This window comes from Phascolarctos cinereus, unplaced genomic scaffold (assembly GCF_003287225.1).
Source record: "Phascolarctos cinereus isolate Bilbo 61053 unplaced genomic scaffold, phaCin_HiC Scaffold_5;HRSCAF=322, whole genome shotgun sequence".
In the NCBI taxonomy this organism is placed as follows: Eukaryota; Metazoa; Chordata; class Mammalia; order Diprotodontia; family Phascolarctidae; genus Phascolarctos; species Phascolarctos cinereus.
Window position 1 is genome coordinate 306,260,562 of NW_027555958.1, and position 18,482 is coordinate 306,279,043.

General features: G+C 41.3%; 1 protein-coding gene across 8 annotated transcripts in view; it reads right to left on the bottom strand.

The window, feature by feature from the left end:
- Positions 1–9,155: 9,155 nt before the first annotated feature.
- SPAG9 (sperm associated antigen 9) overlaps positions 9,156–18,482 on the bottom strand; it is a 149,568-nt gene continuing 140,241 nt past the window's right edge. For 4 of the 8 annotated variants that reach the window (XM_078156070.1, XM_078156069.1, XM_078156072.1 and 1 more), the window contains one exon: positions 9,156–11,115. In XM_078156070.1, coding sequence (XP_078012196.1) covers positions 10,748–11,115 — 368 coding nt within the window. In that variant the 3' untranslated portion in view covers positions 9,156–10,747. Of the gene's footprint in view, positions 11,116–12,160; positions 16,009–18,482 lie in introns of those variants that run through there. The other 4 variants (XM_020972599.2, XM_020972598.2, XM_020972600.2 and 1 more) reach the window with 1 other exon arrangement.

Sequence of the window (18,482 nt, forward strand, 5' to 3'; positions counted from 1 at the left end):
TAAAATTCTGAGAAGTGATCTGTAGGTTCCTGAGAACTTCTAAAGGAGTCCAGGACAAATAAAAAAAAATGTTAAGCACTCCTGGTTTAGATAAAGGAATGGATGGTAGACTTAGAATGAGAAACTGAGGATGGCCTGATTATAGCTCCAACCTCTATGATTTCATGTAAAGCAGTTACCTTGCTTTCCTGGATTTGCTATTCAATTAATCAACAAGCATTAATTAAGCACCTGTTATATACCAGGCACTATGCTAGGTGCTAGGGATTGCTGTTGTTCGGTCATCTCAGTCGTGTCTGACTCTTCATGACCCCATTTTGGGGTCTTTTGGGCAGAGATACTGGAGTGGTTTGCCATTTCCTTCGGTTCATTTTACAGATGAAGAAATTGACGCAAACAGGGTTAAGTGACTTGCCCAGGGTCACACAGCTAGTAAGTGTCTGAGGTGACATTTGAACTCAGGTCTTCCTGACTATAGGCCTGGCCCTACCCTATGTTCATTTTGCTACTTTGCTGCCCTAAAAAAAGCATATACTGCAGGGTTTGTTTATGTAAAGACACAGTACTCCTATGTTGTTCAGGCATATCTGACTCTTTGTGGCCCTATTTGGGGTTTTGTTGGCAAAGATACCTGAGTGGTTTGTCATTTCCTTCTCCAACTCATTTTACAGATGAGGAAACTGAGGCAAAGACGGTTAGGTCACTTGCCCAGGGTCACACAGCTAAAGAGTGTCTGAGGCTGGATTTGAACCCAGATCTTCCTAACTCTAGGCTGGCACTCTATCCAACATACCACCTAGCTGCCCCAAATAACCAAAAAATGGAACAATTCCTAATCTCAAGAAATTTACAGTCTATCAGAGACGACAACAAGTACATATACATAGGTGTAGCACTTGCATTGGGAGAACCACTAGAGAGATAGGAGGAAAGATGACCAGAGCTGACCAGCTGGTGACATCTTTGGACTTTCTGTGACTGTTTCTGGAGACTTTTGGGAGAAAGGCCGGATGACGATCCATCTTACATGGGAAGAAGTGTGTGGGAGAAGTCTGGCAGCTGCCTCCATTCTTCCATTGGCCCTGTGAGCTCCCAGATGTTGGGAGTCAAAGGCTGAGGAGCTTCCCTAATTAAAGGGGGTTAACCTTGTATTTCCATTAAGCTGTTTGATGACTTCTTGTCTCTCTGGGAGACGGCTGAGCTCGGGGTAAAAGGTGAGCCTACTCCCTCTTGCTCCAAGACTGCAGTTTTCTTACAAATGATTTGTCCCCAGTGGCTTACCTGTTATTGTTATTACTTACATAGCAGCTCTCCATGGAGCATGTGTGGGAATGGATCAACAGGGGCCATCTGAGCTCTCCAGAAACTTCTAGGAGTTCAGGAACATGTGTGACTCAGGGCTAAAGGGTCTTTCATTTTCTCTTTTATAGAAAAGAAGAAGAAAAAAAGAAAAGAAATTCCGATGTCACTAAATCTTTGTCTAGTGTGATTAGCTGCTGGGGACAGCTAGCTGGCACAGTAGGTAGAGCTCTGGGCTTGGAGTAAAGAAGACCTGAGTTCAAATGTGACCTCATACACTTACTAGCTGTGTGACTCCTGTTTGCCTCTGTTTTCTCATCTGTAAAATAGGGATAATAATAGCATCTACCTGCCAGGGTTGTTGTGAGGATCTAATGAGATATTTGTAAAGTGCATGGCATGGTGCCTGGCACATAGGTGCTATGTAAATGTAAGCTATTAATTATTAGCTATTAACTTTGAAGGATTTGCCCCTGGTCACGCAGTTAGCAAGTGTCTGAGGTCACATTTGAACTTGGGTCTTCTTGACTCCAGGCCTGGCACTCTATTCTCTGCACCATTTCAATGTTTTTATAATATCAGCCGACTTATATTTTGGGACTATTCCTATCTGGAGACCTGTATGCATTTTGATACCTATATGACTACAATATTTTTCAACCAATTCAGCACCTATCTACATTTAAAATTTATCCAGCAAGACTAGTTATGTTAACTTAAGCAGTAAACATACAAAGCTGTACCTCAATAACCCAACGAGTAAGTCTCTGTGTAATTAATAAATGGTGCATTAACTAATACGCATGGGGCAGCTGGGTGGTGTAGTGGATAGAGTGCCAGTCCTGGAGACAGAAAGATTTATCTTCCTGAGTTCAAGTCTGGCCTCAGATGCTTATTAGCTGTGTGACCCTGGGCAAGTCACTAAACCCTATTTGCCTCAGTTTCCTCATCTGTAAAATGAGCTAGAGAAGGAAATGGAAAACCATTCCAGTACATTTGCCAAGAAAACTCCAAACAACATAGGAGTATCCCTTCTTTATATAACCTTTGTCTGCCTCAGTTTCCCCAACTATAAAATGAGGAGAGACTGGGCAACTTACCTGTTCACAGAATAGCCCCAAAGACTAGAGGGACCTCCTGTAAGGACAAATCACTTCAATCACTTGTTGCCCCGAGTTGCAGATGAGCACATGGAGAGAAGTGATGAATGCTCACATCTGCTGACTTGGAGCCAAAGAGCCTGTGCATTAAGTATACAAAGGCTGTATGGATGAGATTGCTGGCTCTAAAAGTGACATTTCCTGGGAAGGAGACATTGTGTATTACCCAACAACCTTGCCTGAAACTGAAGGAAACCCCAGCTCAGACACGGAAGATGACTGAACACAGAGACAGCTCCTTTCTTGCCTAGAATTGGAGGCAGCCACCTAGTTAGAGGGCTGGTTTTGGAGTCAAGAAGACCCGAGTTCAAATCCCGCCTCAAATAATTATTAGCTGTGTAACACTGGGCAAATCACTCAACCAGTTTCTCCATTTGTAAAATGGGGATGTTATTAATAGCCCCTAAATCCTCAGGTTGTTTTAAGGACCAAATAAGATAACCTGGGCCAGGGCGGAGACAGACTGTTCTGTGGTTTGGATTTAGTCAGAGGGCTGCACTTGAGGACCTAGAGGGCCACATGTGGCCTCAAGGCCCCAGGTTCCCCACCCTTGACTAGGTAAAACACTTCACAAACCTCCTGTTGTTCATTCTTTGTTTTCAAAGAGAACCAATGACATCATGGGGTGATGTCTTGACTTGTGGGTGCTAGCTATTATTCAGCCATATAGACCCTCTGGATGCAGAGAAAATTCACAGAGGAACACCGTCAGCTGGCCTGGCCCTATCACTGGTTTAGGGTTAGGGAAGCAGGCCTACAGCTACAATGACAAGGAAATGCTAAGAACAAGCAGCCCATATCCACCAACCACGTCAGCTACAGTGTCAAGTCATAAAATATCTACACCTATTCAACCTAGAAGCCAGATATGTTTGAAATGTTGCAGATAAAGCAGAAGTAGCTCTGCATATAACCTGGCAGCAATATTAGAGACTGCCCTTGCAAAATGCATCTTGCACGTAATTATATCTATTTATTGATGTGCACACGGTTCCACGTTTGGGTCATGCTTAAGCTTTATTATTTTTGTTATGTTTATTTGCTTATGTATTTGTGTTTATAGTACAGCAACATCTGTCTCTTAGCTGTTGAATTTTGTTCCTTGCTTATTTGCCTATCTGCTAATGGTCATATTTATTTTTGTTCTTTCTGTAGAGGCAGCATAGTATAGTAGAGAAAAGCCAGGAAAGACCTAGGCTCAGGTCCCACTTCTGACACATTCTGGCTGAGTGACTGTTAGCTTCTCAGTGCCCCCAAGCAACTTTCTGGTTGTGGAGAAGATGCTGAGCTACATTGATGGAGTCTGCCCATCAAGGAGTTTCTTCCATCAATGAAATCACCCTATCCTAGGCTCTTGTTGTTTATAGTTCTATTATTAGGGGCAGCTAGTTTTGGAGGGAGGTTTTTGGGAGGATAGGGGGGATGTTATTTGCCTGTGGCCCACTTTTAGAAATTTACTCAAGTGCCTTGTACAGTAATGCTTTGATTTGTACTTGGTTTATTATGTGAATTGTTTGTTAACGCCTCTTCACTTTGAATGGTACCATGGGCTGATTACCTGAAATGTTGGGATGATCACCTTTGCTATTTTAAAGTGATGATAATGTTTATTTTAATAGTTGTGCTGAATAATGGCAGATTTCAAGTATTCCCTGGCTGATTTTTGCAAGTGACAGCAAAATTTCTGGTCCTGGTGAGGTGTGTAGTAGCATCTTGTATTATATGGCCATTAAGAAGATAGGAAACTCAAGCAGATGCTATCCCTGAGTTCACCAGTTGGTGACATCTTTGAACTCAGCTTTCTAGGACTGTTTTTGGAGGCTTCTGGGAGAGAGAAGTCAGAAGAGCATCCATCTTGTTCACAATACTTAAGAAAAAAAGTAGGCAGAGAGGGCCCAGTGGAGTAGCTGAATCATGGAGGGATCAAGGTGATGTTATTATCAGGCTTCTAAAAGCCACTTGATTCTCTTTGCCTGCTTTTTTTCCTGTGTATCTGTGACACCCAACCCTAATAGCTAGGGTCATGGTGATAAAAGATGTTGTTCCAAGAGCCCATTCCAGCATTCAACACCTGAAAATGATATGCGTATTCTCAGACACTCGAGAATGAATAATATGGGAACTGGGAAATCTGGTGGATGTGATAGTGGTAGGCCCAATCTCTGATCTCCTTCAGAAGTCACCAGTCATCATGAGGAGGAGGGGAGGATAAGAGAGAAGAGTGTTATGTGAGAACTTTGATGGTGGCTGTATGGCTAGCAAACTTGACTGTTAACACAATGATATAACTCAATTAGGTATCAGCTGCAGTAAGGGCAAATCGTTGCCCTGAGATGGAGGAAAGGGATCAGTATAATCAATTTGCCTGCCAGAGGCAGGATGAAAACCCTATGGGATCTTGTGGGAACTCCAATTAGCACTGTTGAGTAGAAGTAGCTGCCTACTTCTTAGTTAAGGGGACAGTGTGGTCCAATACCTACTGAAGCATGATATCATGGTTCCCATATTCATATTGGCAAAGGACAAACACTCCAAACTTGGATGCCAACCTTAGCATCAGCTGGGGTAGCTCAGTTCAACGGAGTTGGTAAATTAAGTCTGATGGGCACTGACATACCTCAGATTTACAAAATAGGCATCAACAACATTCATCTGTTGGTCCTGACCCCAAAGGAAAGAGCCTTTGATTGTTTGGATTTATTCTATGCAGAGCCCAGACTAGTTGGCCAGATTTCAGTGTAGGTGAAGATCTTGCCCATTCAAGGCTTTTTCACAGAGCAGCCTTGCTAAAACCATCATCCCTCAGTATATCTCCCATTACTATCTGTAAAGGTCTAGCTGTTCATGCCTCTCTTGTAAAGGGTAGAGCCACTGGTGAACAAGGCAAAGTAGCATTCCTTGACAGCCAGGATATCATTGGTATGGGGCCACTCTTTAGTGGAAGACACATGGTATAGGTGCTGGTTTCAGCCTCAGGCAGAGCTGCAACTTACTCATGACAGGCACTAATACCCAAAGCACCTTTAAGAGGTGAGCCCAGTCTTGAATGCACAATTTCCATTTAATAGAAGTCTCCTGTTCCCTACTTATCTTGCTAGAGGTACCATGTTGCATCACTCAACTCATAATAGGCAACTCTGGATGGAGAGTAATGGTATGACATCGCTTCTTCTGCTCAGTAGCAACTTAGTGTCTACTAACAGAAGAGCAACTCTTTTTAATTTTTTTTAAAAATATTGATATCTCTTGTTTTTATATAACCTGGATTTACCCCCTCCCAATCTCACCTTCCTTCCTCTGAGAGCCATCCTTTATAACAAAGAATTTTTCAAAAAAAGAGGAAGAAAAATTCAGCAAACCTGATCAATAAGCAGACAAAAAACCCCTAAAACTAATTATATGCAATGTTCTATACTCATGGACCCCCACCCACCTAACTTCTACAAAGGAGTGGAATGAGGTGCTTTCTTATATCTCTTCTTTGGGGTTTTGTTTTCTGTAATTCTGCAACATCCATTTTTTACTGTTTTGTGGTAGTTATTTCCATTTATACTGTTGTAGTCATTGTGTATATTTTTTCCTGTTCTGGTGATTTTACTTTGCATCAATTCATTTAAATCTTTTCATGCTTCTCACTTATCATCAGATTTATCATTTCTTACAACACAATAAGAAATTTCCATTACTCTCATGTCCTTAATTTGTTTAGCCATTCTCCAATAGATGGGCATCTCCTTTGTTTCCAGCACTTTTTTTTTTTGCCATTTTCCAGTCATGTCCAATTCTTTGCGGCCCCATCTGAGTTTTCTTGGCAAAGATACTACACTGGCTTGCTGTTTCCTTCTCCAGCTCATTTTACAGATGAGGAAACTGAGGCAAACAGGGTAAAGTGACTTGCCCAGGGTCATACAGCTAGTGTCTGAGGCTAGATTTGAATTCAGGAAAATGAATCTTCCTGACTCCAGACCATGCGTTCTATCCACTGAGCCACCTACCTGCCCCTTTCCAGTTTTTTACCACCACAAAAATGAGCAACCACTTTTCAAAACATTAGAGTTAATGGCTACTCTGGGATGCTTATGGCTCCAGAATCCTAAATTGTTTAATCCAGTCACTCCTTACTAGCTGGTCAAAGGTTCCAATTAGCCTTATCCTTATGGAGAGAGATCTCAAAAATAAACATAGGCCCCACAGGGTCATAAGAACCCAGGCAGAAAAACTGGTAAATGACCAGCTTTAGGTCTTCCAGGGCTATAGCCTATTTTGGGTCCCACTTGAAAGAGAAAGACATGCAGGTCTCAGTAAATGGGGATTACCAAGATGTCAGGTAGAAAACATGGGAGTTTTAAGAAGAGTCCAATGATCCTCCAGGCTTCAGTTTTTGACTTAGGGAAAGTTAATGTTCATAGCTTGTTCTAGACTGTATCTGGAACCATCTGAGTTCTCATCCACCATATTCCCCCAAACTGGATTTTCTTAAGAGTTGTTGGGGGGGGGGGGCCCAACCTGAGATGATGATCTCTATCATCCCCATATGGGTAACCACATGAGGCACTTCTGTCACTGTGTTCAGGTATAATCCAATCAATATCACATTAACATAGTAGTGGACAGCAATGCCCACAGGAAATATGGTCTCCTTCAGTTCTCTGACCCTTAAACAATGGTAATAGGAGAGATATCTGGGGTCACCCTAGAGGATAGTGAAAGTATACTGGATTCCTTCCCATGTGAAAATAAACTTCCCCCAACTAGACCACGATAGGAGATACAGGCACTGGTGAGGTCAGAAACTTCACATAGTCACCTTGGGACAAGGGGATGTAGTCTATCACATTGATGACATCAGGAGTGTCCATGACAAGCTTCCTGCAATCCACTATAAAGTGTCAGGTGCCACACAGCATTGTTAGTATAGCAGAGTACTCTGGCTTTTATCTCTAACACCAGGAGAGAAATATCCCCCAGTACCTCCCTTCTCCTGATATGGTTTGGAGTGAACTGCATAGGACAGCTTAGGCACCCCCAAGGGTTTCTATTTGGCTCCACCCATTATAATCAGCATAGAAATTGCCCTAGTTGACTCCCAAGAACTCATAATACAGTCATCCCTTCCACATCACAGGGGTTAGGCGTGCAGTGTCCCTGCGATCTGGAAAATCTGTGAAAAATATTTTGGATTGGCCCTCCCTTCATACCAGAGAAAACAATCTGAAATTTTTTTCTCTTTCTATAGGGTGTTTACAGTACCTTATTGTAAAATTTGGGTTGCTATTATACAATATTTTATACGCACACACACACATATATATATGCGCATTTCTGAATTTCTAAACTGTTTCTGTCATCTAGTGCCCTTTGTGTGTCATCTGTGGCTTCTGCAAAACTCCCCCCAAATTCCTGCAATATATCAAAACCGCAATGGGGAAAGTTGCAATGTTGAAGGGATAACTTCATTCCCCCAAGATACTCACCCTCATTAGCCAAGAATGTCCTTATGGCCCTATTGAGAGTCCTCTCGATATGGTTGTAATATGGCTACTGGCATCAAGCAGCTTCTCTTCTTGAAGAAGGACCTTTCCTCCCAAGCCACCGTGACTAGTGCCCTCACAGTCCTACAGCTAGGATGACATAAACTTCGGGGGAAACCTTGGCCTTTGCCCTCACGGGACACATTTCAGAAGTCTGGGCTGATCAGGCAGGGCTTTATGGGATGACTTAAGCTTGGGCGGGACAGAAGGACCCTGTATTATCCCATTCCCAATGTCACCAATATAGTTTTACTAGCACTCCCAAGGGCCACTGGTTTTCTCCCTTATCAACCCGTTTCATAAGCCAAACCCAGAGATCAGTAATAATAATAATGTTAGCAGTTATATAGTACTTTAAGGTTTGCAAAGTGTTTTACAAATGTTATCATTTGTTCCTCACAACATAGGCAGGTGCTATTATCATCCCCATTTTACAGTTTGGGAAAGTGAGGCCAGGAGAGGTTAAATGATTTGCCCAGGATCACATAGCTAGTAAAGTATCAGACATTGGATTTGAATTCAGGTCTTTCTGACTCAGTGTCCAGCACTATCCACTGTTATCTGGCTGCCTAGAATACCCTCTGGAGCTCTCATATGCCACCTGCTGTTTGGGACTGTGGAGGCAAAAAGTAAAGGTTTTTTTTCAAGGCAGTGAGCTGGCACAGTGGATAGAGTACAGGGCCTGGAGTCAGCAAGCCCTAAGTTAAAATCCAGCCTCCCTAGCTATGTGACCCTGGGCAAGTCACTCTGCCTCAATTTCCCCAACTGTAAAATGAGGATAATAATAGCCTCTACCTCCCAGGGATGTTGTAAGGATCAAATGAGATGATAATTGTTAAAAGCGCTTAGCACAGTGCCTGGCATACTGTGTTGTACAAATGCTAGCTATTATTATTAGCAATTAAGTCAAAACCAAGCACTCCTCGGCTGAAGTCTTGGTCCTAAAAGGAGGCAATGCTGTGATGATGCATCCTGGAATTTTCCCACTTGGGAATCCTTCTCTCCTATATTCTTGTAAGAACTTCCTGCATCAGCCAGACTACTGCTCCATCTCAAGCTGCAATGTCCACTTCTCCAGAAGGCAAGAATGACTTAAAATGTCACCAAGTCTCAACCCAGGAGCCGGTTCTTTCCTGTAATGCATATATAAACGACACACTCAATATCAGTAAAAAAAAAAATGCAATATTTTATTGAGTGGATTCACCAAGTGGGCAGATACGATTTGTCCAAAGACTTCCTCCACAAAAGTTTTTTTAAAAAAATTAGCTAAAAGGTAGTGAAAGCAAGTAGTAACATCTCACATTTGGATGCTGCCTTTCAGATACAACGTAATTTCACATACATTATTTCGTTGGCTCAAAAACAACAATCCTTTTTAACAGAAGGCATTTTTATTCTCATTTTATGAATGACAGAACTGAAGCTGAGAAGTGACTTGATCAAAGTCATGTAGCCAAAGAAGAGTCAGGAAGAGATTCCAGGTTCTTCCAACCTCTTGTCCAGGGCCCTTTCTGCCATATTTCACTGAGAAACCTCACTGAAGGTTTTGAACACTTTGGTCTGTACTCACTAATATAAAGGATCACAGGATTTTAGGGCTAGAAGGGACTTCAGGGGATCACAGTCCAACTTAATCATTTTCGCCAGTTAGGCAGCACAGAGGAGAACACACCGGACTTGAAGTTAGGAAGATGTGAATTCAAATCCGTCTCAGACACCTACTAGTGGGGCCACTCTCAAGTGGTATGGGGCAAACTGGTGGAGCAGCCAAAAGGGGACAGGCTCAGTGAACGGTTGTCGTTGCTGTTATCTTTCATTCTTGAAGAGGACCACGGCATCAGGAAGGTGATGTGATGACATGCAAGTGAACTGGATTTAAGTGAAGGAGAGCTGTGCAAAGTCACCAGCTTCACTTTCTCCTCAGGAGCCATCTGGGTCCAATAGCCAGACACAGATATGGACGACTGGAGATGGCCCACAGTGAACGCACAAGAGGGACAAGACTTGGCAGGAAGGGCCCCCCTCGTCTTCGTGAAGAGGTTCATGATGGAAATCCTCCATTTTCTCAGTAAAGAAGGGGGTGTGACCATCTGCTGAGAGAGGAGGGTGATGGGAGTGGCACAGTGGGATCGAAGAGAAGGGAAACAGTCTAAATACTACTGTAGGGAGCGCTTGGGTCAATCAGATGAATAAAAGGAATGTGTGTAACAGTGAGGGCCTAGTTAAGGGTTTCATTATATGAGCTTATAGAAGACACAGCTGGTTGTCTTGTGCCTTTGCATCAGTCCACAGCTAGAGTATAGGCAGTGAAGGCATATGGTGGCTGGGATCCAGGGTTGAGGATTGGTGGGCGATGCACAGTAGAAGGGCAAGGAGACAGGAGTGGAAGACAATACCTAGAACCGGTTTAGTATAGGGTCAAAACCACGAAGGAGAGGAGTAAGGCTAGAACAGGATAGATAGGGAGAAGAGAGGGATAGAGACAGAAGCTCTCAGGAAGGATGAAGAATCAGTGTAAGAGCAGGGAGGCAGAGAGAGAGGTGGAAGGACAGAAGACTGTCATCACAAGGCCATGGAGGGGGGAAGTTTAAGAGCGCCACTCCATGTGAATGGCTAAGGAAAGCTAGAGATGGAGGTCATATTGATGTCCAACATCCAATATGCTGCCCTTACTCCAGATACATCAGAGGGGATATATCAGATTTATCCTGTGGTTAAGGCTACATATACCCACTCACTACATCCCGGTTTTAGCTAGCTAAGAACACATCTGGAAGCCATGCTTCCAGTTTTTGATGTTTGTGAACCTAGCTGGGCAGCCAGTGAACTCCTTTTCTCTAGGTTTCCGGGGCCTCGGTGAAGAGAAGCCTCAACTGTGACAAGGCTGGTCTGTCCACCTCTCCCTAAGAGAGAAACAAAGCCATGACTTCTTTGCGTGCATTGCACTAAATACCTTGGTACCTGCCCCCTGAGCCTGAAGTCATTCTGGAAATGCTTAAACCAACTTGAGAAATCCAATTCCGTCCACCCAGCGGCAGCTCCAGTTACGGGTAAAAACAAGAAAGGTGCTTCACGATGATCAGGGAAATCCTCTGAGCATCGCAGGATCGCCGTCAGGTACACTGTTCAATAAACAAGACCTAAGATTGTGTTCTGAGAAACCCTTAGCAATGAAATAGCAATATAAATTCCCTAACGGAAACCAGTAATTGCTAAAAATTAAACTTGCTATTTTATACTAGGTCCTTTGACTGAACTACAAAGAAAGACCTGGAGGGTGATTATGGCAGAACTCAGGAACCTCTGTCATACTGCTGTACTGGGGAGTTTGTGACAGTCACCTTCTGCTGCTGGGTGAGGTCTCAGGGGAAGCCAACAGGCAAGGGAAAAAGTCACAAAGGAGAATTCAGGAATTTAGACTGGGCTATGAAAAAACTGAGTGGGTCTGGTTTTGTTTTCCAGTGGCAGGTCTGGTCAGGAAGGAGCTGACTATTCAGTGAGTAACGACAGTCAATCTCCAAAACAATGACTTTAGGCACTAGGAAGGTGGTTGGGAATTAGGATAAAGTCCAGCCCAGGACTGACTAAGGCCATAATTGCTTTACATTCTGGGGCATTCCCCAACTCACTGGGTGGGTCAGCCATACAAGAATTAAATGGTTTTGACTAGCATAAAGCAACAGAGTAGTGAAGGCAATGATGGGCTGGCATGTCGCAGGACAGGTCACGTAACAAAGTTATGCTCAATACTGCACAAATTGTACCAAATTAAACTTGCTGTACTTAGAACATGGGTTATAATGTGAGCTACATTACGGCTGGCTTTAATTGTCCTTTGGGATTTTCTACTATATTATTAAAACTGACATTACAGCCTGCCTGTTATTACTGGCAAAATGGCTTGTCTTAGCTACATATGTGGACTGTGACTCAGAGCTCCCACATTGCTAGAAAGGCTAATTGTCTGGTGTTATTCACACCAACCGAACATGTGACCCAGACTGACATTCTTCAAACCAGTCTTCTCTACCACTCCCTTTTGGTCATTGCCAAACGGCGCCAGCTTTGTCCCTCAGGAACAATGTTTAGGAAGGTAAATTTTGACTTTCCGAAAGGAGCTAAGCCTTGGTTTCTGGTGTAATGCAAAAGAAGACACTTAATCTCATGCATGTTTCATATACATATTTATATATATATTTCATGTACAAAGTTACATTCTGAACCCCAAGGATTCAATAATAGAAATAAATACTGAAATAACTACATTACTAGATGAGCCATTTGCTCATAGAAACAAAGCCTCAACCTTAAACGAGACAGCCGGGGAACCGCTGTATGGTAGTAGTACACATCAGGTTACAGAGGCAAGTAGAACTCAGCGTTAAGATGTCTAGAACAAAACTTTAAAAAAAAAATAGACCATAAGATGTTTAAAATATGTTTTACGAGATTGAGAAATATGAAACTGATTAAACAAAGGAAACAGTTTTGTTGAGAAAGAAAAGACATTTAGCGTATAGAAAATGCTCTGAGGGGCAGCACCAGTGGTGACAGGGGCAGGAGGCATATCTCTGTGGAAACACATCCCGCTTTCCACTGAACTACACTTAGTCTTCTATTCTTCCCAAGTTTCAGACCAGGGACTCAACCCGTCCCTATCTCAATGGGGTCCATCAAGAAGAATCCTAAATAAGGTTGAATCCTTTGGTAATTTTCATAATACTCACAGGGAAATAAATATTCAGTTACACAGCATTTGAAAGATGAGGCTCTTTAGAACAGTTAATAAAATAAATCAGAATTTTTTGTTTTGTTGCTAAGGCAGCCTATGTTAAAGTGTCTACTCTCTGCCAACTCTTATCTGTTCAAATGCAGGAAGACCTTTACAAAAAAAAAAGAACAATACAGCAGCTTTGAGAATTCATTTTCACCTTTCCCATGCAAACATACTCATTCTGACAAGTTTCGGGCTGCCTATTTTGTGCTCCAAATGTTTTCACACCATCAACAAGCTGCAGCTATCAAGATATTCATCCGTCTTTCTATGAAACTGAATCCACATGAGACTGATATTCACCAACATACTCTTAAGATCGCGGACTTTCTGGAGCAGATGCTCCGTTTGCGACACGGAGCCTGAAGACTCACAAGGCCATCAAAAGGCAGCGAGCACAACACCCAGTGTAACAAAAGGAGAATTCTCCATCATCCCTCATTCTCTCAACAGGGTTTTTGTAGCTGTTGTTTCTGTCATTAAAACAAACAAAAAAACCACACGAGGTATACCTCCCCCCATTTTACCAGACCTCACATGGCAGTTTTACAGGTACTGTTTTTACCCTCTTTGCTACATGCTAGAATTCTCTGTCTTGGCAGCTCTTTCCAAAAGGCTGTCAACACAAGGGGAACGTTACAGAGAACAATACGTCACTGGGCTCAAAGTAGCAAAGTACCTGACTGAAATTTAAAACTCCAACAGAAAATCTTGGAACCCTCACCCCGAGCTTGCTACCACCAATACCTAAGAGAATTTAGCAGTGCCCTACGTCAGCTAAATGCTTTGGATAACACTTAAGAAACTTGCCTTTCTTCCACTAAAGCCTACAACATAAAGGAGGAGTAATCACGTCTGCCTCTTCCATCATAAGTGGTTTTTTTTTTCCAATATTTCTCTTTGAACCCTGATTTCCTGTATTTGATTCTGTCATGCAAACCTCTGACTGCCTGATCATCGGTGGATGGGGTGAAACTCTGGGAGACTTGCTTCCTGGGATCCAAGATATCAATACAGCATTTCATACATCTGTACACCTTCAAGGCCATAACACTGGATAATGTTTTGTACTAAGTGCCACAACAATTCACAAGTAGTTTTAGTTTTTAAAAACAGACACCTCAAACAACTTGTGAAAGAGTGGCCTTCATTTTAGGTGATCTGGAAAGAAAAAAAGTGATCAGAAAATTCAGAAACTGACTTTTGGGGGGGGTGCGGGGGGATAAGGCAATCAGGATTAAGTGACTTGCCCAGGGTCACACAGCTAGTGTCGAGTGTCTAAGGTCAAATTTGAACTCAGGTGTTCCTGACTCCAGGGCTGGTGCTCTATCCGCTGCACCACCTAGCTGCCCCTAAATGACTACTTTTGAAAATGCAACTTTTACTAAAATAGTCCTTCTTCCTAACCAACTGCGTGGCAGTTTTACTGTACGGACTCTATGCTGCTTACATACCTATAACAAGATGGTTTCTAGGGACCCTGCAGGCTATCAAAAAAACAAAACAAAAAAATTTACCAATACCATAAAACAACAACTTAGCATTTTGGTGCAACAAGTCATTGGCAGATACAGCGCTCTCTTACAGTTTTCAGAAACTTCTTTGCATGATAGGGCGGGGGGGAAAAAACCCCTTCTGTTCAGAATGCTTAGGTAGTTTCATACATTCTTCTGCTTTTCCCTTTTTCAAAGCAGTTACTAGATTTTGGAACATCTACACTATAGGTTAACATTTTAAAAAATTATCACTTAATTTATCTCTGCTTAAAATAACAGAGAAGGAAAAGTAACTATAGATTATACACTTTAAAAAAGTTAAGGTGAGAATCATTATTGCAGCATTATGGTTTAAAAACCAATCAAGCGAGAAAAACTGGTGTTAGAACCAGAATCTTTAATCTGGTTAAAATAGAAGAGGGATGCCCACAGTGAATGAAGAGATGTAGTATCATTCTTAAATCAGGAATACATATTGGCTTGGTTTCCCTCATGCAATCTTTCCTCGTTAACCATGGCCTTTTTTCAACTCCATATGGTGCAAAATCTTGTGTTATTTACATCTAGAGTGCCAAGTGCTAGCTGTTCCATAGTTTTACACATACAATAGAAAATACTTTCTCTAATCAGATCTCCCAGTTGGTTAGGTTCTACTCCACTAATATTACAGCTTTAATTTTATTAACAGGTAAGACCTCTTCAGAAACAAATGGGGAAAGAGGTGGATTTCTACATGGGATGAAAAAAACAACTAAAAAAGGCAACAAAAAAATGCCCCACCATCCCCTGTACAAGGAATACAAAACACAATGTTCCTTTTTAAAATCACCTCAGTGCTAAAGAATCTCTTTTTAAGCCTTATAGTAACATACCTTCGCAACATAACAGTATGAAAGTGGAAGAGACTGTCCTCCAAACAATTTAGTGTATTCAGAGCAACAGCCCTCATAAATTTTAGAGCTCTAAGAAGTCAGAAACATGAAACTTTTATTTAAATAACATAGTCTTAATTTCTTTAATACAAACCCCACCCCCCTAAAATCTGATGGAAACGACAAAGTTTTATATACTATATAAACAAGATTTGTCAGATTTGAAAATGAAAGTTAAAGTAATTTACACTTTGTTTTTTGCCCTCCAAGGACATTTAGCTAAATCCAGATGATTCCACCTGTTATTAGTTTTTGTCAGTTTTATAATACACTGGGGGAAACTTTGTAATTTTACTTAATAGTACAGACAGTTTAATTTATCAAGTGTTTTCCATTGACTCCATTATTAGTGACAACTAAAAAGTGATTCCATTAAAAGAAGTGAATTATGTTAGACTGTGGTGAAGTAAACCACATATAGATTGCTTACTATAGTTCACCAGTTTTAAGAAAGTAAACATTCTCTGATTTGTTCATAATACACTGAAGTTGCCTATAACACTGGTGTAGTAAAACAGCTAGTTCCTGTATTGTTATGGCAGGACAGATTTTGTAATATAAAGTTAACAGGAAAAATGCTCAAACATTATGTAGTGAAACTGATTCCACAAAGAGAGCATTAAATAAAGGGGGTGGGGATGGGGGGAACCATGCAGAAGAGACTTCTCTCCTCCCCAGATGTTTCTGCTGCATTCATTCATTCACTGCCATGCATCACTTGCCACACTATCAAGTGACTTCTTTCAGCTTTGGCCACAGAGGGTTCAAGTGAGAGGGCGTCTCCAAGGAGCTCTGAGTCTCCACCTTCATCACCTGATGGAAAGAGGATAAGGCAGATTGAAGTGAGCCGAACGCTCCAAATACCAGCAGCGGGCAGAAGTGCCACCAGCTCAGCAGGCCTGTCATTCTTGCTCAACTCAATAAGCTGAGGCACTGGTTTGTCTCCCACCTTGGTGTACACAAGAGAACATCAGGGGGAATATACCATTAACGCAAGCCACTGCTGAAACTGTAAAAGAGCTAAGTCATTTTTTCTAGATTAGATTTGTGAAAGGTGGTTGACTATAGCATATTGGAAATGAATCCTAAAACAATGACTTATTGATATCTATAGAAATATAATGCAAAACCAACTTTAAGAAGACTAGCTCTGTACCCATCTCAAATGGACAGAGTTTGACTTATCTTAAGACTCTCAAACTGTGAACAACAGCTGCTATGATGAGGAAGTTATAGTCATAAAACAGACAAATCACTAAACACAATGTGTGTGGGTTCATCAGCAGTGATATGAGGGTTCTCTAATAGGCCAGATTTGCAGATTGGAAAAAGGAAATTTAAGTATCTTCCTCCAATACCATATGAAGCCAAATCTGTTATGAGCCAGACACTCATTAATCACTTCAGATTTTCTTCCCATGATCCCTAGTACTTTAATTAACAGCCCTTGACTTAGCTGTGTATGGTGGGAATGAAGGCACGGGAAAGCTAAGTGAAAATGCAGTTAAGATTTTTTTTGCTGAAAGCAAAGTCAACAGGTCAATAAGCATTTGTTAAGTACTAAGTGCCACACTGTGCTTTTTAAAGGAAGCACCATGTTGCTTTTAAAAGATCATTTGCAGAGTTTTTCCACTCCTCTCTACCCACTACTCACCTCACTGTATGCTTAACAGATTGATTACTAATTGATACTACTGATATTACAGAGCACTGTCACTCTGAAATAACCTAATGTCAACTGGCATATTACTATGCCAGGACTTCGGGCAGGGTCCCTAAAAAGCTCTGCATCAATGGGCACTGGAGATAAAAAGATGATGCTCACTTGCCTGGTTTGGGAAGTTACAAGTCTTAGAAGGTAATACAGTGCATGGAGATTACAGCAGGCCAGAAGAAAGCATTGTGATTCTTGGGGCTGCTGACAGAAGTGAAAAGTGTAGTATCTAAATAGTACTTGCATTGTTCCCTTTTTAAACACAAACACTCCTCTTTGTACACCCCCAGGATGACCTTTTCATAGTCTGTTAGAGCATAGAAGTTACATACTTTAAAGGCCTAGGAGAAGAAAATAAAATTTCTTCAAATACTTGTGGAAACCTGGGAAGGCAATTTATGTTAAGAATTAATTAACTGATGTTAAGAAGCAACGTTTGGCTTTCTATGCTTTGCTTTTATTAACATAATAGATCCAAACTGGCAAAGACCACAAAAGATGGGAATAGTTCATGCTAGAAGGACTGTGGAAAGAGAAGCACATTCACGAATTGTTGGTGGAGCGATGAATTGATAAAAACCATTTAAGAAAGCAATCTGGAAACAGGCATTCTGGCCCAAGAAGGTCAATGGTTTTTTGTTTTGTTTTGCTTTTTTAAAATGCCACATATACACCAAAATATTTATAACAACACTTTTTGTAATACCAAAGAATTGGAAACAAAATAAGATGTCCACCAACTACAGAATAAATAGGCTGTGGTCCAAGAGTGTAACGGAATATTATTGTGCTTGTTAAGAAACAATGATTATGATGAATAAAGAAAGTCATGGAGAGACTTATATGAACTGCTGCAAAGTAAAGTAACCAGGAAACCAGGAACCAGAAAAACAATACATACAATGACTGTAGCAAAGGAAATTGGAAGAAAAAAATCTTCTTTCCAATCATCTTGCCTTAAGTCACTGAAACAACAAAGAGGCCATTTAGGATCAATTTCCTCTTATTGAAGAAGTATAAGAAAAAAGTGCTCTAGGCTCAAAAACAAAGCTTTAACTACAGCCATCAAAAAATCAAGTAGTAGTTGTTATTAAGAACAGCCCCAGTTTTCAAATACTGACCTATTTTCCAGCCTATCTTTGTGAGATACTGCCAACATCTAGTTAATTCACTTTCTATTCACTTTTTGGGGGCTCAGTATGGGAAGGAATATTTAAACTACAGAATGAAACTTTAGTATTTAAGTATATATTCTTTAAATTATCTTAAAGAATAGTTTATAAAGTATTCTATTAATTTATTCCTTTATCTGGCTCTCTGCTTCTGACCAGCTACCATATTTCCTCCCATGCCGAGAGCTTTCTTGCAAAATGTTAGGTACTAAGGCAATGGTAATCCAACCTAAGCTAACTTCTTTAAACTCAGCAATGCACCAACTTAATCAACAATTAGAACAGGCTTCTACTGAGACCAGCAGAACCTTGAAACATCAACTCAAGCCCCGGGCAATTTCATATTAGAATCTGTGATCACACATGACATACTGGCACTGGTCTGTGACTCCCAAGTCGTA